The sequence below is a fragment of the Indicator indicator genome, chromosome 23 (assembly GCF_027791375.1).
Source record: "Indicator indicator isolate 239-I01 chromosome 23, UM_Iind_1.1, whole genome shotgun sequence".
NCBI lineage: Eukaryota > Metazoa > Chordata > Aves > Piciformes > Indicatoridae > Indicator > Indicator indicator.
This window is the reverse complement of record NC_072032.1, coordinates 10,276,346-10,300,503: the sequence shown is the minus strand read 5'-3', so window position 1 is coordinate 10,300,503 and position 24,158 is coordinate 10,276,346. Positions and strand designations below refer to the sequence as shown.

Genomic DNA, 24,158 nt, shown 5'->3' with positions numbered 1-24,158 from the left:
ACAACAGGAGGCAGTGAATCACAGGGTTACTAAATACATTAAAAGCCTTTAACGATCATGAGGAAGGAGAATGAGGGCAATTACGTTCTTCTTGTGTTAACCAAGGTGGTTTTAATGCCTCATTCATTAGTTAGAAGAATAGAGGCTCTAATTGTTGTAATAGTTGTAATTTTCCTTTCAAATTGCAAGTGTGGAGGGGAGGAGTTTCATCTTCAAAGTATAAACTTGAATGTAAATGTGTTGTGTGGGAATGTTACTCTTCCCTTCAGCTTGTTAAGTGATTTTTACATTGTATTTAATAAAACCCATCTAAATTACCATACTGCCTTGTCTAATTAATTGGTCCTACACAGGAAATGTGCTTAGCTACAACAGCAGCAAATATGGGATAACTAACGCTACTGCAACATTTCCTCTGTTCAGTTTGGAGGGTGAAGGTTTTAGAGGTTTTTCGCCACAAATACTATTGATTTGGTAGGTGTGTGATTTTTTTGCCTTAGAATCTAATTCTTGTATAAGTTTTTTGGAGCTTTTCATGGTTGTGGAGTTCAGGTTATTGGCAATGCCATTAAGACATTTTCATGTACACAAAGCTTCATTATAATCATTATTTCTTGTGGATGTTGTATATCTATTGGTGAGCAGCGCTGTGACTCACCTTTAACCAGGAAAATGTCATTGGAACTCACACTGTAGGTGTACACTTGAGTGCTAAAAGAAATTGTATAAATGTATTTTGTATTCTAAATTAATTTTGCAATTTTAATATCTAAAATTCATCTTAGCATTTTATTTCATTGTAGGTAATTTAAGTGATTTTCTAGCATGGACACTGTTGCTAGCCATAGTTGTCATCTTCTCCAGCAGCTCCATGAACAGCGCATTCAGGGCCTTCTCTGTGACTGCATGCTGGTGGTTAAAGGTGTCTGCTTCAAAGCACACAAAAATGTATTAGCTGCTTTCAGTCAATATTTCAGGTATGTGACAGAAAATTTTTCTTTTAAAGAAGTGAGCTAAATGCTGTTGGTTTAGGTTTCTCCAAGAACAGTTTGTTTTTTTTTTCTGGTGGCTTCAGACTAAGTATTTTGAGTCAACCAACTTTTGCAAGTAGTCCATAAATACACCACTGCACGTTGGAAGCCACAGGCATAGGAGGTGATTTCAAAGTAATTAAAAATAGACAATGTAAAGGATTATTTACTTTAAATGTAGTAGTGGAAGGCTAATGTATGACACGTAATTGAGAAGTTTTGAGATGTTCATCTGCACAAACACAGCAATCTAGATAAACTTGTACAGTGTAAATTGTTTCATACCAGTCTGAGATGTTTGTGTATTGTTTTTTTGTTTGTTTTTAATAAAAGTGTTATCATTGTGTTTGAACATTTGTTTTATTTTACCAGGACCCTTTTCCAGAATTCTTCAGGCCAGAAGAATGATGTCTTTCATTTGGACATTAAAAATGTAGGTGGCATAGGCCAGATCTTGGACTTCATGTACACCTCTCACCTGGATCTTAGCCAGGACAATGTGCAAGCTATGTTGGATATTGCACAGTGTCTCCAAGTGCAAAATGTGCTGAACATCTGCCACACTTTTTTAAAATCTTCCACAGCTGTAGAGCAGCCATCCAGCATGCCTTGTAACAGCATATTTTCACTGCAGAGTAGTTTGACTGCAGATACCAGCTGTGCCAGTGACAGCTATGGATCGAGCCTGTTGCATGAATGCTCCTCTGACACGCAAGCTAATAAAGCCTTGGACGACCACCGTTCTCATGCATCCCAGTCTGTTAATTTTCATGCACCCTCAGGTGATATACAGAAACAGCCACAAGACTCCTTAGATGGCAACTGCACAGAACTTCCATTTAAACAACCAAATTACTATTACAAACTGCGCAACTTCTACAGTAAACACTTCTATAAGCAGAATGCTTGCTCTAATCATGAGAGAGGAGCAGAACAACCCTTTTCTTACAGTGCATCTACGGAAATAAATGCAGTAGAGAATAATTCTTGTACTGTCAATCACACTGAGTGTATTCTGGAAAACTCTGATCATTTGCCATCAAACTTTCTGATTCAGTCTGTGAATGAAGCTGCACCGGAGCAAGATGGAGAGAGCACACCCCTGCAGCCCAGCAAACAGATGCGGCTGAAAAAGGCAATACACCTCAAAAAGTTAAATTTTCTAAGATCTCAGAAATCTGCAGAGCAGCCACCTGAGCCTAAAAATGATGACAGTAGAGTAACAGGAGTAATTGAATCTGTAAATGAAAGTACCATGGACATGACAAATGTTAGAGGTGCTGAGGAAAAAGAAGCTGATGATTTAGTGAATTCTGAGAATTTTGAACAAACTGTTGAAATGGAAGGATCGCATGGTCCTTTGGAACAAGAAGGGCAATCACAGACTCTTCAGTTGCAGAGGCAATATACTTGTGAATTGTGTGGGAAGGCTTTCAAACATCCAAGCAATTTGGAGCTCCATAAAAGGTCTCATACAGGTACAGTTGTCAGTGACTTGTTCTGCAGACTGAATGGCTAATGAGGACATCTTGCAGTACCTCTTGATTCAGAGATGCTTGTTAAGGGTCTGCTTTCAAGAGACAGCCTTGTTTTTTTGTAAAAAAGGAATAATCATACAAGAGTAAAGACTGTATTGAGTCTAGCTGAGAGTTCTAGTAAAGATTTCTCTTTCATATTTATTTAGGGTTCTTTGTCACTGAACCTTGTGTGATATTTTAATGAACATTTTATTTTTGTCTTGCATTTCTAGTCAGTTTATCAGATGGCCCAGAAGCCACTCTGGTAGCAGTGAAAAGTGCAAAAAACAATACTGCAAGTGTTATAGATGACTCACTTCTTTCATATATATTCATTCCAAGATACAAGTGATGAGGGCTTGGTGGTTCATTCTTTTTGAGCTGTAGATATATGCTCTATACTTTATACTCTTTTCCTAGTGTAAACAACTTTTCTTTGCATCTACCTAGAGAGTAATGCTATTGCAGGCAAGTAATCTGCAGAGTGAATTTTGATTTCATTTGTTTTAAAAACTCACAGTTGATAACTATTTTTAAACCAGAGATTTGTTTCTAAGTATCCTTTTTATTCAAATGATAAACAAGATCTAGCCTAACTTTGAATTAACTAATTTGTTCAATTTGACCAGTATGTTCCATGACATCTACAACTTTAGATAACTTTTGTAAAGATCTTTTAAGAAAAGAGTTTGAGTTTCTAAGAAGTCTGAGGTGAAGGAGAGAATGAAGTCAGTAACATGTAAGTTTGTGCTAGAGAATCTATGTGAGAGAGGGACCCTAACTATGAGAAATCTACTAGAATTTGCCCTCCCTTAGGCATCTCAGTCTGGATTTTGTAAGTTTAGATGCCCATTAACTACTTGTTTTTTCAAGAGTGTGTTGCCCTGAGTGATAGACCTAATTATTGTAGATTTCTGAGTCTGCTCATTTAAAATGTGCTTCAAAGTTTAGTTTACCTTTCCTAATGTATTGCAACTTAAAGGACTGGGAAGTGAACTGGGTACTGTGTTGTGTTTTCCAGATGATTTTTTTTTTTCTTTAGCTGCAGCATGGCCAGCGAATGCTTACAAGTGTTGGAAATGAAAAAAGAGGAAAAGGGTTTCAGTAGCTTTGAAGGGTTATTTATTATTCATGTTGCAGTTCATGTTTGTTTTCATCTGAGGTCTGTGTATTTACATATGTTTCTACTCCACTTAAACTCTGGTAGATATTGTTTCACATTCTGTAACACTGCTTGCTATGAACTAACCTGATACATTGTGTAAGAAAGCTATCCTAGACTGAGTTTTGTTGCTGCTGCTGTCCTTTTCTACTGGTTCAAATATATGTTGAATTCAATAATTCCATCCTGCTTTTCATATACTATCTTCTTCCAATAGCACTCAAAAAAGTCCAGACTTGGATGCTACTTAACGTGGCATGTGCTAAACTGACAGTTCAGGAGCGTGAGTTTAACAAATAATAAGCACATCAAAGAAGGATGGAAAAATTGAGACAAGAGTATAACTAGATAGGCCTGTTTGGGTCATGTTAATTTATTTTTAAATATCCAACTAGTGGAAAATTGCAGTGAGTAGGATCTGTAGCTGCTACACATCTGTACCATTCATATCAGGTATTCTGGTAGTTATGTAATGTGTGTGCTGAAAGCCATTTCCAATTCATCTGCCGCTTCAGAAAGCACTGCAAATTACTCACTAATCAATTTTATTTGAAAAGATAAATTTTCTACAACTGAGCAAAAGGATTTCCATGCATATAAATACTACAGCACTCACTGGAAGCCCTCAAAATCTGGCTTTACTGAAGACAGGAAGGAAACAAGGTAACTAAAAGGGGCCTTTCACACTGGCAAGCCAGTTTTTAACCCACAAGTGACAGCTCCTTCAACACAAGTGCTGTGGCAGGCTGGTTGCAAAAAAAAAAAAAAAAACCCACAAGTGAAATTCTCTGTCCCTTAACAGGTTTGATGTGATTTATAGGATAGCATAGCTGCATTGATGAGTTCTCTCTGTGAAGGATAGGCATACTGTGTTCAGCCCAAGACCTTGTCCTGGGATGTCCAGCTGTTTTACTTGTAGTGCTAGTAGATGAAAGAATCTCTAAGTAGCTTATTGCACTGACCTTTTGATTTTTGATTTGACCAAATGTTATGATTTGTTTTTTGTTACATTGACCTGTCTGGGAAACAAAAATAAGGAAGTAAGGATATTTGTCTTATACAGGCCTTATCTGTCCAGGAACAGCTGTGTTTTGGTTTATTTTAAAAAATATTTTCAGCAAGCCTCTCAAAATCCCTAACCCTGTGGAAGAAAGAGCTCTTGGCAGGATGGAATACAACAGGAGCAGAGCTACACTATCATGTAATACTTTGTTGATCATCTTCAGCCTTTTTGTTCTGAGCTTTGCCTGACCAAGTTACCAGCATTTCATGTCTCAGTGGATGATGTCTTCAGGAGCACTGCTTCTTTCTGCCTTCATGCCATTTGCCTTTGGAGTGAGCACACCACTGCTTTGATCCCACTAATGTGCACTTTATGTTCATCACTTCTTGTATAGTGTTGAACAAGAAGGATGCAACAGAAGACAGAAAACACAAGGCAGTCCAAGGGTTTAAAAGTGAAGTCCCTGGATGTTTGTTTAAGCATTGTCTTAATTGTAATTTAGTTACTCCTGTTCTCCAAATTTTCTCTATTGCTACTGATCCAGCCATGCTCTTTGAGAAGATCAGTGTTCTCAGATAAGGATTTTTGGTTTGGAATTTAGTGACAAAAGTCATATGATAATTGTTCTAATATCATAGGAAAAAAAATAGATAAGAATGGACTTCTGGAGGTCATCTAGTCCAACCCTCTGCTTAAAGCAGATCAAATTATATTGGGTTGTTTTGCTTATGAAGTTGTGTAGTCAGATTTTGGATGTCTTCAAGGACAGAGATTCCACAACTCCTTCAAGCAACCAGTTCCAATGATTGACCACCCTCGTGGGTTACAAGATTCTTTTTCTATACCTAATTGGAATTTTTCATGATGTAACTTGTGTCTTATCCTATCACTGTATACCTTCACAGATGACCTGATAGTGTCTTATCTTCCCATTGTGTGTAGACAGCAGTAAGGTTTCCTGTTTGCCTTCCCTTCTTAAGGCCTCACCAATGACTGGTGGAAAAGAATCATCTTCAGCTTACTAGATGCACTCTTGATGAGCTGTAGGAAGCAATTGGCTTCACTTCACCTGAGGGATGCTACAACACTGAGTAATTTTAGTAGTTCTGCTAGAATTTGTTCTTACAGTAGTCTGCTCGATATGCCTGGTGGTTTGGAATTTTATGCAGGTGCAGAATTGTTCTCTAGAAATCACTTTGGTGTTTATTTTCAAACAAAACTTTTTTGCTTTTTCTTTACCATGGGGAAAAACCTTTCCAACTCTTTGTACATCAGTTACAGCGAGGCTGCATGCAGCCTACAGCAATGGTTTTGAGGAAGTTCAGCCTCCCAATTCCCTCCCTCTCTCTCAACTTATTTCAGGGTGAATTCCTGTTCAGATAACAGTCTTTCTGTCAACAGTAGCTTTTCTTTTTTTGTGTAGGTAGAAATTGCTACTAGTGGTTTTCACCCTCCATTTCTAACTACCTTGATGTTTTTACAGTTGTCAGCTGCCACAGATCTGTCTCCTTGTTGGTTTCATTTATATTTATGTTACCAGTACCAGAATTTTTAGTGTTTTGCAAATACAAAGCCATAATGAAATCAAACCTTAGTGCTCTAGTTACTGGTTTCTTTGAGTAAAAGTTTTCTAGAAATTACTGTGAGATTTCCACTCTTCATTAAGCAGCAGATAAAGCTTCAGGTTGTCAAACTAACTGCAAGAGTGCTGTCTGTGAAGCCACATAGCTGTGCATGTATACTCTATGCTTTAAAATCTAAAAGGGTTGCATTTAGCCTTTAATCCTGAAATATCCTGAAAGAACATCACCTGTAGGTGGCAGCAGGGAAGGAAAATAGGACCTCAACACCTGGATATTGTAGATGTTGCTCGTAACACTTCCAGGGATGGAAGAAGAATATTAATGCAGAGAATCCTTGCTGGAGGAAGAGAAGGCTACAGATAGTTTTATAAAATCAGGAAAATTATAATTAAAAAAAGATCCTAAAACTTAACAAACAAACAACAAAAAAACCCCACATAACATCCATGAAAGTCTTTAGACAGGTGTTTGAATCAGCACCAAGATGAAGCCCAGTGTAAGGTCCCTTTTTCTTTCTGGAAATATCTGCATTCAAAATCACAAGGATTTGCATTTATTTACTTCCCTGTAAATTAATGGGCCAGATTATGTATGTCCTTTAATGTACAGTTAGACTCATGAAAAAACAAGCCTAACTAACATAGCATTAAGTGAGATTTGAGCATTATTGGTTTAAAAATTATGGAAGATACACAGAGGTTTTTTTAATCAACGGTGTAAAAACTAGGAAACCAAGAACTAGGAAAAAAAATCACCTTACGAAATACTGTAGAAGAGAAGTAATTAGAAAAATATAACTGTCTCAAATTGGCAGCTGGGGAGTTCAAGTATAGTGCAGTCACATTCTAGATTGAGAGTTATTTTGAAAAGCTTATGGGGGCTGCACTGTTTGTTTTTTTGTTTTTGTTTTTTTTTTTTTTTTTACTAGAGCTTCTCATACGTTTTTGGAGATTCAAGAATACTAGTTTTATATGGATAAATTCAGAATTTGGGGGCAAAACACTCATAGGATGGCAGATAGGTATTGGCTGGAAGTGAAGGGCTTCATGCTGATCAGGTACATGTATGGTGCACATTGAACAGAGAGAACAGAATCCTACCAAATTGGCTTGTCTGCATTCCTTATTCTTTTTAAGAGTGGGCCTTTGTGTGTGCAAGTGGAAGAACTGGTGCATTTCCCATAGATTTGTTGTTGTTGGACCTTGTCATCTTTTCTTCCTGTTTAAGAAGAAACAAAAGAGTATTTAAAAAGAAATTCCAGAATGCTCACACTTGTATCAAAACTCTTCTACCTACTTGTTTTGAAAGGTAAATTCTGTTTCTGAGCAAGTCTGCCTTTCAAGCTTAACAGTAAATACTGTACTTCCCTCTTGAATTTCCCCTTAAACAGATGGGTAAGTGTCCTTTGGGGGATATTTTTACATTTCCATTACATGCTTTAAAAGGAAGTGTACCAACTTAAAACATTTGTATTCTATTGCAACTATTAGAAGTTCTGTTTCTTCTCCTTTTAGGTGAGAAACCTTTTGAATGTAACATTTGTGGGAAACACTTCTCACAGGTGGGAATATTTTATATTATGGTAATTACAGTTGAAATGCATCTATATGTAGATTCTAAAAACTTGGTTTTAAGATTATAGGTTTTTTTTTGTTCAAAGACAGACTTCACTTTAGGGTTAAAATTTTACAATGTCTTATTTGAAAAGAACATGTTAAATGCTTTAGATTTCTTTGATGCATTTTGTAGCTTTGATTCTGCTCTCAACAGATGTGTTTATGTATTTTGTCTTCAGAGGGGTGTTCAAATATACAGAGCCACAGCTATATTTAAAATACAGAGAACATTAATTCTCAGACTGTTCTTTTGCCTCACGCTTAGAGATATGTTGTGAATAGCATTTTTTAAGTGTCTGAAAAAAATGCAAGTGAGAATTCTGTATGATGTGGCATTCAAAATACAGTTTCATCTTCCTAAATAGCCTAAATTATTAAGCAGATATTTTGGAGCCAAAAAAAAAAAATCTGTATAATTTGTCTTAGCTTCCTTCTGTGAACAACAGCACAATCTGTCTGAAGTGTCAAAACTCAGCTATGATTTTTTTAAAAAGAACCTTTTGTGAAATTCCCTGCTTACAAAATAGGGCCTAATTTAGCGCGTAATTAGCCCTCCAGCACTTGCTTCCTGTTTTGGGTGCATTTGTATTTCTACAGATTTGGTGCCTAGTTGTCTCAGTTTTCCAAAATGTCTGTTTCTTTTCTCTTTTCTTGGCTGAAATATGTGTGCCAAAGTACAGGAGACAATAGACAGATGCATACTTTTACACTAAGATGAAATAATTATTGTTGAATAACTCTGGTCTTTCTTGTGGGTCCTGGTTAAAGATTAAAATTATGTGGTGTTTGCCTACCCACCCACCAGTGCTTGTGCTTTTCTTGCTTCAGTTGTGTAATCCAGTTGGGATCCAGGGATCTGATGCACTCCACTCTGTTAGTAATATGAATATAACACTGGGTCCAGTGAGCAATACTGTTTCCATCATCCTTATCAAGCCATTGTGAGCAAAACTGAATCTTATTAAGCAAGGAAAATGCATTTGCATTCATGTTAATGGCTGAACTTCTGGTTAATAAAAAAAGACAAGTGGATATCTCATTAATTACATAATTAATTTCATAATTCACTAAATCTATTAAAAGTACTTTGGCAAATGCAGTGGTAATCTGCACCACTATTGTGGGGGAAGTGGGAGTTAAAAAGCTTCAGTGTGGCAGGCTTGACAGACTCCTCGTGCAAGGTGCACTGCTCTTCCTTAATTAAAAGCAAACAATAGCACCAACAAACCCAGAAATATCTACCCTTTAATTAAAACACTCTTAAACAGCTTTCCTCCTCACCCCATTATCTCACTTAGCTGAAGGTAAGGTAGATACATATCGATGGACAATGCCTACAAATCCAGAATGTGAGCCATAGTATTCAGCTTGTGCTGCAGTTCTTTCTCTGGTCGTGAAAGGGAACTTGCATGCATCTGAGGCACTTGCTTTTGAATTGTGCAAATAAATAAGGCTCCATCTACCAGACAGTGAGATGCAAGCATAATTACTGTCTCTTTTTTGCTTAAAAGATCATCTCTGTTCTTGATCTTCTCAGTCTGCTTGCACAGAAGTAGTGACTCTTCTTTTACTTAAGCCTTCAAGTTCTGTGCTTTTGAGACAGTGTTGTTATGCCTGGTAGTCTTGTCTGCACCTGCTGAATATAACTGGTGTTCCTTGTGTTGGAACGTGAAGCAGAAAAGCAAGCAGGGGAAGTGGCCATGGGAACTCATAGTCTAGAACAAATAACCATAAATGTCTTTGATTTTTGGAGAAAAAGATACCTTTTGTACTTCCAAGCCTGCATTTTCCCTTACAGTTATCACAGGGCTTTGTGGTGCTTCTCTGGTTGATAATCCAGAATATCACATTTTACCTCCTCACTGCCTCCTTCTTCAGAGTTTTCTTTTGGGGATCTATATGCATTAGTTTGTACACCTTAAAAGCCGTGCCAGTTATGAGTGGACTAAGTCTAGCAAACCTCTGTAGTCTGCAAATTTGTGGGGAGTGGTATGCAACCTGCATCAGTGAAAGGATTCTTCTGAGCATTCTTTTTTCTTTCTCTGAAATGTTAACAAAAGTCCTCTTATGTTTTTTCATTGGGATGGGATATTATGGCTTAGCCAAGGTTGTGTACCATCACAAAAGCTTAGGAAGAATAGAAGTTACTGATGTTTCTACCTTTTTTTTTAATCTCAGCACATCTGATAACAAGCTTTTGCCCTCATTAGGAGGAAGTGACAAAGAAGGAGGCTTGTAACAAAGAATTGGATCTGCTTCTTGCTCTCTGTAAAATGTCTTTATTCTGGCTAAAAATGCCTGTATGGGAACTATTTCAGAGTGGTTGTTGCATTTCAAATTTACCCTCGGTCTTTATCCAGAATATCTTTCAAATGCCTGCGATATGGTTGTTTTGTAAGATGTATAAAAGTTCTGTCTTTTGTGTGTTCCACTCAGATGTACCTCAACATAAAACTTGACTTTGCAAAGCACAAATTGTTCCATGGAGAAGTCAGTTTAGTCTTCTCCTTCATAAGAAACAGGTGCCTAGTGCCCCTCTTTGAATGGATTTCAGAATCAGTAAGTTTGGCCTGAGGTAACAGTGGTTCAGTCACAATGTTGACTGAAAAACTTTACATTTAATATTGTCCTCTGCATCTATTTGTGCCTGCAGTACTTCAGTTCTGGTGTGTTATAAGCTCTGATCACAGTGACTGGTCATCACAGGTGACTGATTATCTAAAGGAGTCTGAAGATATTACGGACAGGTCTTATTTTTGTTGTCTTGCTGTGACTAAGGAGGACGTGATAATCTGTGTATCCCCAATTTTCTTTCCTGGTTGAAAGCACTTAATGTTGCTTTAGTGTACTTAGATATAACAGGCAGTTAGCCATCAAGGAGAACAGAAGGGTTAAGAACTGACTGTGGAAGAAGACACTGTTTGTGGAACATCTGCAGCTCTCCTATGCAGACTAGCTGTATCTTGTGTTTTGAGAACTGGCCTCTCCATGAGTTAGCTATTCAGAAGCACCAGTGCCTTTAAAAAACATTTTAAAACCTCAGAAGGCTGGAATGAGATGGTTTTGTGTAGTCATGACTTGGTTTGCCAGCTAGACTGGCATGATTTTTACAGGACTGGGAGAGGAAAGAATAAAAATCAGTTGCCGGTAATCCCATTTGTTCATTTCTGTACTATCTGTTCTGCTTTCTTTTGATATGAATAAGTATTTATAGGTTTGGAGCACTTGGCTCTGAGTATTTTATGATTGAAAAATACTTGCCCTGTTCTTTTCTTTTCAACCTCCTGGTAGATGAATTCAGAAATCCTTATGTATTTTATTTGTAGGACAGGGAATATGAGAGTAATATGAACTGTGTTACTACTAAGTTTTCTTCTTCACTGACATCTAGATAGTGTAATTTCCTTTTTAATTTCCACTTATAATTGGGTCTGTTTTCAGCTATAGGTATTTATTTTTCTTTAGCATTTTATTCCAGGCTTTTCCTTCGCTTTTCCTTCGCTTTTCCTTCGCTTTTCCTTCGCTTTTCCTTCGCTTTTCCTTCGCTTTTCCTTCGCTTTTCCTTCGCTTTTCCTTCGCTTTTCCTTCGCTTTTCCTTCGCTTTTCCTTCGCTTTTCCTTCGCTTCTCCTCTCATTGCATACATAAGCAATTTCATCTTGGAAGTACATGGTAGTCTGTCTTTACTAGATAAGATGCTTTGTAGTCTTCACTGCCTTAGAATTAGGAGTAAAAAAACAGTCTCATAGTTCCTATTGTTGTCTTTTTATCTGTATACAGCAGGCTAGGTGAATTCAAATGTCTAAATTACTGTCCCTTCAGGCAGGTAACCTCCAGACACATTTACGTCGACATTCTGGTGAGAAGCCATACATTTGTGAAATCTGTGGGAAAAGGTGAGTAGAATTGTTCATCTTAGTAAAGGTAACATGGTCAAACTTGTTAATGTTTTCTTTAATCCTCATGATAAATGAAGGGCTAAGAGCTAAAGCAGTGTGCTGCTTAATTCTGTTTAAAATGCATTGGATTTAAATGTGTACTAATGGAAATAAAATACAGAAATCTTTGCAGGTGGCTTGTTGCAAGCTTCAATAATAAGATAAACATGTCACCACATAGTCTGTCATCTTAATTTATTGTATGTTGATATCTTTAGTTAAGAATACACTAGTGTGTGTATTTTGTACCTTTCACTTTTCTTTCTCCATTATTTGGCACTGTAATTTGTGTTACGCTTCATGGAAATTATGACATATGGGAAACTTGACAGATTTAATCAAAGCATTAAATATTTCTGCCTTCTGCTATCAGGTAATTTAGGAGTTGCAGTCATACTTAAACTAAGTTACATGCAGAATAAATCAGTAACATTAATGGTGAAAAGGGATTTAATTTTTTCCTAGCACAAATTTAACTGATCATTGCTAGCATCAAAATATTTTCCTTATGCAGCCATTTATCTGTGTTTTAGATTTTAATCTTTACTCAGAACATCAGGCATTTGTTGTAGTTGATTTCCACATGCCACTCAGTTTGGGAGGATAAGGGTCTTGCCAAGACAGTAATGAAGTTTCCCTGTTGTGTTACAGATTTGCTGCTTCTGGTGATGTTCAGCGTCATATTATTATTCATTCCGGAGAAAAGCCTCATCTGTGTGATATCTGTGGTAGAGGTATGTAAGAAGCAGTTTATGCCTCTCAGATTTTTTAACTGGAACATGAGGAGTCATTTTAATGTGTCTTGTCATATGTTTCCAGGATTTAGTAACTTCAGTAACTTGAAGGAGCACAAAAAGACTCATACAGCAGATAAAGTATTCACCTGTGATGAATGTGGGAAGTCATTCAACATGCAACGAAAATTAGTGAAGCACAGAATTAGGCACACTGGAGAGAGACCATACAGCTGCTCAGCATGTGGTGAGATTTACTATGCATAGCTTGATCATATCTCTGCTTTTTTAAATGATAAGAAGTTCCTAGGTCAGCAGAATAACAATTAAACAAAACAATTATAAATGGAAATCATAGAATGGCTTGCATTGGAAAGGACCTCCAAAGGTCATCTAGTCAAACCCTGTGAAGTCAGCAGGGACATCCTCCACTACATAAAGGTTGTTCAGAGCCTTGTTGAGCCTGACCTTAGATATCTCCAGGGATGGAGCCTCAGCTACCTCCCTGGGCAACCTGTTGCAGTGTTCCACCACCCTCATGGTGCAGAACTTGTTCCTAACATCCAGTCTAAATCTCCTCTTCTCTAATTTCAAACCATTCCACCTCATGCTATCACTGCAGACCTTTGTAAACAGTCACTCTGCAGCCTTCTTGTAGGTCCCCTTCAGGTACTGGAAGGCTGTTGTTCTCCTCAGAGACTTCTCCATGCTGAACCCCAGCTCCCTCAGCCTGTCTCATAGGACAGGTGTCTTGCACACTTCGTAGTCTTTCATTTGGAGTATTAAACTCCTTTAACTGTTGTAAATAAGTTCAAAAGTGAATTTCAGTTGGAGGCTAGATAAAGGAAATAAGAGCAATCAACATCGTATGTGTAGATCTTTTCTAGATCTGCTGATAGTAGCTGCTTCAAAAATGGATTTATTTTCAATATAGTCCTTTGTGATGGAAAGGTTTGGCATCACTTGTGTATCAAGGGAGATTTGTTTTGGCTTTTTCCAACTGAATAGTGTTTGGATTTATCTGCATTCAACCATAGAATGTGATAATAGCAACCTTCTGCTACATTGCTTCACCATCTGGAATAAAATCAAAACTCGATCAATGCTTCATGACAGAGAACACCCATTTTGAAAATCTGCTACATAGGTCATACCTCCTTGTGGTCTGAAAATGGCTCTTTGATCAGTGATTCATCCTTGTACAACACAGTTCTCAGAAATTACACTGTCTGCCCTTATCTCCTGTGTTACTTAGCATCCTTCATACTGCTTACTTTTCTGCCCTTAAGTACTATTTCGGTATAATTTCATTCGTGTTCTGAGGAATAAGCTTTGGAGGGTATGGTAACATCCAATTGCAGTATGTTTTATTTGTAATGTCTTGAGGCACAAGAAAAGCTAATATTATCAGGAGGAGGAAATACAGACATGCAGGATATGAATGTATAAATGGTGTGTCACTGTCATTAAAGCAGGCTTATTTTCATCTTGTCTTGTAGTGGTCTTGTGATTATTTTTCATGTTAGCCAGGTTATCTTGTGCTGGGGAGGCAAAAATTGTGCAGAGGATCTGATCAAGCATTAAGAAATCATTCACATCACACAAAAAATCCACATATATTATTCCAGTAATTTGCAATCTTAGTGTTTAATGGCTTTTCTGAGGAGAAGTCTATGCAGTAGAATAAAAAGTATGATGGTGAAAATTGAGACTGAATTTTCACTGGGCTTTCAGCTAATTCAGTTCATTTTGGTTGCTAGCTGTCCACACACACACAAAAATCTTTAGCCTAGGTAAAATGAGTAAAAGTCACAAATAGAATCACAGAGTGGCTTAAGTTGGAAGAGACTTTAGATCATGTACTCCAACCTCCCTGCCATGGGCAGGGACACCTCCTAACTAGACTTAGCTGCTCAAGACCTCATCCAGCCTGGCCTTGAACACCTCCAGGGAGGAGGCATCCACAGCATCCCTGGGCAGCCTGTTGCAGAATCTTGCCACCCTTGTACTGAAGAACTTCTTTCTAAGATCCAGTCTAACCCTACTCTTCCTCAGCTTTAAAACCATTGCCCCTTGTCCTGTCTCTAGACGTCCTTATGAGAAGTCCCTCTCCAGCCTTCCTGTGGGATCCCTTCAGGTATTGGAAGGCAGCTCTAAGGTCCTCCCAGAGTCTTCTCTTCTCTGGGCTCAACAACCCCATCTCCTTGAGCCTATCCTCATAGCAGAGGTGTTCCAGTTTATTCCTACTGTCTTGAAGAATGTGTCTGAATCATGCAGCAGAAATTAATGCTGCTGTTCTCCCTGGTCTTTTACACTTCACCTTGATTCAGCCTCAGATAGTGGGTTTTTTTTTTTCTTTGCAGTATGGTAATTGAGCTTACTTGAGCCTGTGGTTCTGAAAACAGGCAAATAGTAGAATATTTTATCGGATTCTAGTATTTACAGCAATGAAAATTTAAGTATTTTGAGATCTTTCCTGGCTAGAATGTAAAAGATGGACTGCTGTATTACATTAGCTTGAAGTTAACCAAAAATGCATTGTCAGCACTTTAAGAATAGTTCTTTGGTGATGAACAAACCGTTACTTTGCTTGATGCAGTTCTCAGTGCATTATTTAGCAGCTTAGCAGCAGACTGTGTTTCCAGACAAATTAAATGAATTATTTGAATTTGTTTTTTCTTCTTCCTTTATTTATTTTTTTCCTTCAATCTGAAAATTGATGTAGGCTGAGAGCACTCACAGCTTTCAAATACTAATGGGTATTCTCATCTCTGGAGACAAAACCTAAAGCACTGGAAAACACAAGTTAGAAAATCAGATCAAGAAGGAGGAGGAAAGTCATTCAGTTCTAAAATAGATGGAACTTGTTTGAACCCCTTCTAGATAACCAAAGTACCATGACTGGGACATACCACAGCCGGTCACTTGCTATTGTCTCTAATGAAAACATGTTTATGCACTTGTGTTAAGAATGAGATCTTCTCTTCTGTCTTGCAGGGAAATGTTTTGCAGGCTCTGGTGACCTGCGCAGGCACGTGAGGACTCACACGGGAGAAAAACCCTACACCTGTGAGACTTGTAACAAGTGCTTCACACGCTCCGCTGTCCTGCGGCGGCACAAGAAAATGCATTGTAAAGCCAGTGAGGAAGGTCCAAACACGCTAGATGAACTTACTCAAGGGACTGAAACTTCTGACCTTGACAAGTCTCAGAGTTCTGACTCCTTTGGCCAAGAAATGTCTGTTACGTTGTTACCAGTGTCCGTTAAATTTCCCGTTCGTCCAACTGCAAACGCCACCGAGTTTGACAGTTCTGCAGAGTCTTACTGTAAGCTGAGGTCAATGATTCAACAGCACGACTCAGCAAACCAACAGAAACCGAATGTGGATCCTGCTAAACTCCCAAAAGCTCAGGCAGAGCAAACTCCAGCACCACCACCATATGCTTATGCAGATGTAGATGTGTCTTCTGCTGAAGAGCCCTTACAGTCTGATAGCATTCCCATGATTCGTTCCTCCATGGTTAGCTTGGACGGTCACTGTGGCGATCCGCTAGGCAGTCGAACATCATCTGCTGTGTACAAGAGTAATGAAGGACCCTTCTTCTCCAGCATGACCCTCTGGGGTTTAGCCATGAAGACCTTGCAGAATGAAACCGAATTGGAACAATGAGGGCTCAGGTGACCATGTCAAAACTTCTTAGAGGCATTTCATGCTAAAGTGATTGTGATTGCACTGCAGCATAGAGAGATCAGAGGTAGTTTTTAAGCTGACTAGCTTGGATTCTGGTAGAAATCAAGGTACACATGCCCAGAACTCAGTGCAGGCTACCTTTACACTGCTTCTCAGCAAAGTTCAGATCTAGATTCAGGGACCTTTGTTGTTCTGTGACTGCAATATGGTATGAATAACAGCAGCAGATTCAACTCAGTCCATGACAACCATGTAGCTCATTTGTTGCAGTGGTTTACTAAAATTTGCCATTTACTAAATTTACCATTTAACTTGGTATTTGTGACCAGATAATGGAAGACAGGGAGGCCCAATGCCTAATTTCATTATATAGATGCAATTCCAAGGTCATCAGAGTTGTGTAAGGGGTGTAGATATGAACAGAGGAAAACACTTAACAAATCCTTAATGAACCTGAATTTCAGTAGTGGCTTTGTTACCAGTAGGATCTTTGATTTACATGACTTGAGTGTTGTGATATTAAATTTACATGTTAAATACTGGACAATATTTGTGATAGTGCAAAGTAACTGTATATCTAGAAACTTTATTTTTTTACAATACAAGCTTTTTTTTTTTTTTTTTTAGTATTTTATAAACTATTTTGCACAGCAGATTATTTGTACAATGAAGACCAAGAGCAGGAAATGCAAATAAAGGGAAGATGTTTTATATTGTGTCCTAATTGCTCAATGTGTTTCATCTTAATGAAAGATTTTCCATAACTCAATTCCATCTGTTCCAGGTATCTTTACAATGAGGATACCACTGCAAGCAGAGCTGCGCTATAACGCAGTCAATACGGCAGTGAATTGTCCTGCATTTCAATTAATTAGTGTAAAACATTAGCTAATTAATGGGGTTGAATAGACTGTTAGAGGATAGAAACTTTGCTTAAAGGCTCTTCTGCACTGGTGCTTTGAATGCTTCATTCATTTTCAGTATAGATCTGTTGTTGAATTTCAAACTGCTTGCTCCAGTCACATGAGTTTTACTGACCTAACGTTTTCCAATCCGTTAACAAGTTTAGCAGTGTCTTGTCCAGCCTTATGCCAAAACATTCTTTAGATACAGTGATTTCTGAAATGAAAGCATCCATTAACTAACCTTTTCGTGGCAGGTCATTCACAGGCTCGAAAGTCTGTTTAAACTACCTTTTATTTTCCTACAAGGATTCTTACTTGGTAGGCTGAGAAGATTTCATTGTTTTGCCATAGCTGACAGGTGACAAGATCTGGTATCAGTGCTCTTTTAATAACACTTGCCTAGGAAGTACTTACCACTTGTTTATTACTTGTTGACACTGAGCACAGAAAGTGTGTCTGTAGTCTGAGACTTTCTCTCATACTCTTTTTAACCTGGCCTACTAGATGTTTTGCAGTTTCTTGAAGCCAGAGGCTGGGCTTTAAAACAGAGCACTTGGGTTTTGTTTCGGCTTCTTCAGCAAGTCCAAACAGGCTTAAGCTCCTGTTGATAATTTTATAGGGAAGTAATTGCTACACATGAAGTCTTCCCAAAACATCTATCTAAGTGGCATATACAAAAGCAAAGCAAATTTAAGACAAAATCAGTGTGGAGCAAGTGGAACGGGCTCCATAGGCCATTTGCTTCTGGAATCCACTTCTTTTTTCCTCCCCTTTCATTGTCTTCCCCACTGTGGGTAGCTCCATTCACACATGGACAGCTGCATTCAATTCTTGCTGCTCACTTCATGCCACTTACCCACCCCTCATAATCCAGACCAGAGGTTAATATATTCAGGCTCAGTGAGAGGCATATAGGTGAAGAGAGTCCCACATAGTTGTAAGGCTATAAAAATCTCTATTCTCCATGTTTTGGGATGTGTGCTGGGATTTTGGAGATGAAGCTGTCCTGCTAAAGAACTAGGTTTAGAAGTTCTGCGAAAAACAGGACAATGAATGTGGATTGTCCTGTTTGTGCAGAAGACTTAATAGAAAGCAAGCAGTCATGAGCTTTACAGGCAGGTTTGAAGGAGGAAAATGTGATGGCTTGGGAAACATGTTCTGATGACAACTGCAGGGCCTTAGGTGCAGCTCTGTGGTAATTCAGTATGCTAATGACCTGTGCTCCGCTGCACTGCAAATAGATTTCTTTGAACAGGCTTGTGCTTTCTGGTCCATAGCCTTATTCATTAATCCTCACTGACATCCATTATTGAATTTGCCTTCTCTAAACAGTTGGTTTCCATCTATGTTATTAAATCTCCATCCTAGAAAATAGATAAAAATTGCCTTTAAGGCACTGCCTAGTGAAGACACAAGCTAGTGACTCAGATATTCTTTTTTTCTAAAGACAGTGCCCCTGCTGTTTAAATATAATTTTTTTTCTTTTTTTTCCTGTAGTTGATATTCACATGTGTGTTTCAGATCTGACAACAGTTTTGTTCTCTTGGAGAGGGAATTTTTCCTGGAAGGTCACAAAAGCCCATTAATAGACATGCACAATGCGGTGCTGAGGAGCGTGCATGCATGAACTACAAGTCTGCCAGGTTTTTGTGCAGCTCTTCAGGGGGCACTATACTGGAATAAAGCCTTTCAGGCCCTTTTGGTGTAGTTCTGACCTTCCACTCTATATTAAACAGATGACTGGAACCAGAAAGATAGGTCATTGTGATTGCAGTTAATATTTGTGAGGACCAAAGCAGCTCCCAGCCTTTGAGGTAGAAGGGAATCATCTTAAGTGTGAAAATGTATCATCACAAGAATGGAGAGGATCAAAGGAAGGCCAGCTGGTGCTCGGACATCTTTTCATAACCTTTATTACAATGCTAGAATACACTAACCTCAATGGGAAGTCCTTTCAGTTGGTGTATTTCAAATAGATAATCTGTATTCTGTTGAAACAAAGAAAGCTAAACCAGCCCCTTCTGAAAAGGGGGTGGTTGACACAAATTTGCCATGATTTAATCATACTGGTTTTCTAAGATCAGCTTAGCTTTTTCAAGGCAAGCATATGAATGTATGACATGCTTATTTTAGAAGCAGCTGAAAACTGGTGAATTTAGTTCTAGCTGATTTTTTCTGTGTTTTCCTTCCACTTCAGGATAAAGGCAGTCTGCATTTTCACTTGCCATGCACAACAAGTATTTCAGGGAAAAAACTATGCAGAGGAACCATAAACATTAAATCCTCCAGCAGGCATGTGTATGTGGAGTCAAGAAAAGGCCAAGATGAAGGCTGAGCAGTTTTGACAAACACCAAAATTCAAGCTTGGGCTTCTAGGGAATATCATACCATTGTAAGCATATATGAGATCAGCAACTTCAAAGCACAAAATCAGTGCAGATTGCTAATTAAAGGTTACAATGAAGTCCACAAGATGAGGGCTGTGCTATCTGTTCCATGTTAAATGGACAGGGAAAAACAGTAGGACTGTAGATAGAGACCAGAGGTGAGCAATTCTACCATGATATTTTTGGGGAACACCAGAGATTATTAGGACATCAAAGCTCAAACTTGAATGTGAAATAGTTAAGTCATTAATTTCAGATCTGGGTTTCAATAAATCACTTTCTGAATTCGTTCTCTGGATCCAGAGTGGGGACAGTGTCCCTTCTACTTGTTGAGCAGGGAATTCCAACTTACTTTATAAATGTTTTGTCTAAAGATTGACACCTAGGTAAGAATTGCATTATTTATGAAGTTAGGCCTCACCAGGAAATTCAGCAGGCTCTTAATATTGCAAAACACCAAACAGACAAAAGAATATTGCCTTTTCCTACCCAGACAGTGACAGCAGTCATTGGATCAGGTGAGTAACAACTGCAGCCTGTGAAACAGGCCTGAGGGGCACCGAAGCTCTGACAGCTTCAGGAGGTACAACTTTGTTTCAATTCAAAAGTCATTAAAATAATTCTTACATTCTCAAGCATGGAAGAAAATGTATTTCTTTTTCTCCAAGTAATTTGCATGCTCAATCTCTCTCCCTCTCTCTCTCCCTCTCTCTCTCTCATCACTGATGTCTCTCTCAGCAGCTGTCTAGTCATGAATCACTCCTGTCATCTGAAGCATATTTTTAACGCTTCTGGACGTGCTCTAAAAGCAAATGCTGTTAAGCAAACCATTTGTACCGGTTTTCCTTATGCTCTCTTCATTTCTCAAAACCTTTCAAAATCAGGATTTTAAAAGCTGGGTCACAGGGGAAGCAGGCACTAGAAAATAAAACCTTTTGTATTTGTGAGAGTATCATAATGTTACATCAAGTTCTCATGTAATGCAGATCTTCTGTCTGACTTGCAGAAGACTTGAAGGTGCCTGAAGCTTGAGAATTTCACTTCATTAAGATTCATACAAATGTTGCCTTTGGTTTCACTCATTGTAGTCTGCACTCTCTCAAACTCAAACAATCTGAGTTTAGGAACTGAGCATACAAAGAGAAAAATCACTGTCAAAGCTTAGTTCAGCTGCTGTTACGGTAAAGGAGATTAGATTATGCCATGTTTGCTTCAGAGCAGTTACTTTACAGCCTGAAATGGAGAACATAGTCATGGAGCCTGATAAATTATTTGTCTCGTAATCATGACTTTCAGAGCTACTAGAAAAAGGATATTGATCAAAAAGGTTTTGATCTTAAAAGCTTTCTTGCTTTTTTCATCTCTTCTTCGGAAGAAGGATGCCTACTGGGGCCCTAGGGCACCAAGATCTTCACTATGTGCCTGGAAGGCCCCATGCAGTAATGAGTCCAATAGGAGGATATCTGTATTTTGCTCTTTTCCCACTGGCTAGTAGGTGACTCCTCTGGTAATTCTAGTATTTGTCAGGAATAGAAGTTTTTCAGCTCTGGTTCCAAATTATTATATTGGCATGGGGAATACAGCAATCCTGATTGTGTCCAGCTGGAAAGAATTTACTCTTTCCAAACAAAATGTGGCTTTTAAATACCTAGGACCAAGTTAGTTTTGATCTTACAAAGCCTAAAAGTGCTTTGGAATGCACCCTAATGTATGCTTTTGACTGAAGTCCTAATGCAAGTGCTATACAAACAGTATTTGTGAGCCACATACTTTGTGTTTGCATCTGAAACTTCTGCTTTTCCTTCTTGTTGCTTTGATGTCACACCCCTTTGTTATTTTTTAAGTGGTTAGAAGAACCTTAGAGTGAAACACTAATCAAAGCCTAAGACATAAAATGATATGTGTAATTTATTTCTGATGAGTGCTCTCCCATGTGGACTGCAACATGGATGAGCATAGAGTGCTCCAGTTGTCCTGCACATATCATTTGTCTTTGTTACTGGCTGTAGGGGGATCATCAAAGAGCTTTCATTTCTAAAAGTTTTGTTTCAGCCACCATTAATATCACCACTATTCAACACTTTCATTACAAGATCTGTGCTATTTGCTGTTCTCAAAAGCTCTTCCTTCTGAAGATGTGATTAGTTAAAACCTGCCATTAAAAGGGGTATTGCAGGAAAATCCTGACACATTGTAACTGCCAAGACAAAAAGCATTTCAAAATATTTGTAGCCATTATTCATAAATCACATTCCTGATACTTTAGGATATACCCAGGGAGGGTGTATTAAGTAACAGGCTCCTTTCTTCCCTTATTCTTCTGTGAATTTAAGTTAACCGTGGATTTTCTCCTCCAAACAATTTCCCGGGCCAAACGTCCCTGATGCACGGTGGGCAGCAGGTCGGATTCAGAGCTCCCCCGCGGTGTAAAGCCGTTTGTCCACGGGGTGGCAGTAGAAGCCTGAGTCACAAAGGGGCTGGTCCCGCTGCTAGAGCTCTTCCACTGCGGCTCCTGTGCACTCCCTCGCCCAGCAGTGCCTTCCCACTTGCACGTCCCAGGTAATGGGGCTGTGGCTTTCTCAACAGCGATAAACCTCGCTCCTTTCTGTTCGGAAGAGATAACGTGTTAGCTCGTTTGCCATCTACGTCTTTAACAGACTGGAAGGAAATCATTTCTTACCCTCGGGCATCCCTTCCAAACAGAGCAGGGGAGAGCAGTGCCACCCTCAGCCGGGATGGCTGTGCCTCAGCCTGGTGGACACGGTGGAGCGTGGTACAGTTAGTTCTATGGTGTGCGTTGCCACCATGTGTTTTGTGACCATGTGTTCCTGCCTTACACCTGCATATCCTCTCGGGGAAGCCTCCAGCCTGCTCCCTGGCACTCATGCCACAGACCCTTGGGAAGTGCTCCAACCCCACAGCAGAGTTCTGTGGGCTCTGGAGACCTATTATTGCTTCCTGGTACTGCTTTCTAAAGAAACCTTTAATTGCTCTTACACTTAAACTGAAGGGATGGTCAGCACAGTTAAGTAGCTTTAGCACTAATTTGAACTTACTGGCAACCACCTTTTGCCATCTTTTGATTGTGTGATGCCCACTTGCCAACTCACCTACTGACTTAGGTAATCATTCCCCACCAGTTCTCCCTACAGAACAAATGTCTTGGCTTCTACTTCTGGCAAGAATCTGCCTGTGTTCAAATGGAATGGGCAAGGATCAGAGACAGCAGGCAAAGCATAAACAGTGAGAAGTTGTCTGTGTTCAGAATAATTAAGTGTTGAGCGTTTGGAAATTGCAAGACTGAAGTTGCTTAGCTGTACCCTCCTTAGAATGTGAAGAAAATAGGTTAAAATTAAAGAAAAAAAAATCTGAAAATGGTTCCTTTACGATTAAGCCAATTAAAAAAAAAAAAGGTTAAAAGTGCAAAAGTATGGATTTTGCTGCTTACAAGTAATTTCCAAGGATGTCCTGATATGAAGTTACACTATTTGGCTTTGTGATTTTGGCTGTACAGATAGGTGCAATCAAACACTACAATTGGTTTTAAGCCTTCTTACAGGTCTGACAACAGTAAAGGTATCTGTAAAGTCAAATAGCATGACTTTGACAGGACTTCAGCTTCACTACCCAACTGCACTTCATTGCTTTACTATTTGTTGGGCTGTTATCACTATAACTGGAATCACCATGCTGTTACCCCCTCTGCCCCTGCCAGAAAAGCAGCAGCTTGCCTAAACTGAAACAGGCAGTGCAGCTCCCTCGTGTTTCAACAGGGATTTTACTGCTCTGTTCCCTTCCAAGAGGATCTGAACTACATGTAAACGTGTTTGCTTATGTGTTAGTTACTCTGTGAAAGCCTACTGCTCTGTTTCCTGAGTGCAGAGCAGCTGGCAACCGCAAGTACTACTCTTGTTTATCACAAGTATTTTAAGTACTTGGCTCTACTGGAACTGTCAGTTGCCTTACTAATTTGTTTTGTAATAGAGAGCTGTTAAAATACCGTTCCCCAAAAACATTCCGAAACAACTGGACTCACTTATGTTGTAGAAAACAATTGTTCTCAAAATATCTTCATGTTCTGGTACTTGTAGTGGCTTGGTAACTGGGTTTTCTTTAAGTAACCTAAATGAGGTATGTACATTGGACAAGGGTGCTGAAGATGCTCAGGCTTGTTGTTAAATTTGTAAAAGCACTTAGGTGTCTCAAAAAGTCACCTTCCTGTAGCTACCTGTACCCACTGATATATGTAGAAATGTCTTTAAAAGCTGACTTTCAGTTACCAGCAGAGCTGGACATTGGTATTCACTAGAGTTTGTGTTTACAGTGTATGTTGGGTTGGTTAGACTACTAAAGAAACACATGAACCCTATTTGCTAGCCATTTGTAGTCAATATGATTATTTGTGCTTGACTTAAGTGTGTTTTTCCCAAATGAGAGGAGGAATAAGCTTGATCAGGATGAGATGTCTTCACAGAAATGGAACTGCCATTGCACAGTGGTGTTCTGTGGGGCATGGTGATACTGTTGTTTTAAATACAAAATGATGTCCTAAACTGACATAGTTGTAGCCTGAGCAAAACTCATGTTTTGAA

The 24,158-nt window shown here is 38.8% G+C and overlaps 1 protein-coding gene across 1 annotated transcript; it reads left to right on the top strand.

Annotated features, from left to right (window-relative positions):
- Positions 1-825: 825 nt before the first annotated feature.
- On the top strand, positions 826-16,768 carry ZBTB49 (zinc finger and BTB domain containing 49). Its single transcript, XM_054391560.1, has 7 exons — positions 826-977; positions 1,404-2,509; positions 7,811-7,857; positions 11,733-11,806; positions 12,500-12,582; positions 12,668-12,829; positions 15,580-16,768. The coding sequence occupies exons 1-7, from the start codon at positions 826-828 to the stop codon at positions 16,251-16,253; spliced, it is 2,298 nt and encodes a 765-aa protein (XP_054247535.1). The 3' UTR covers positions 16,254-16,768.
- The last annotated feature ends 7,390 nt before the right edge of the window (positions 16,769-24,158 follow it).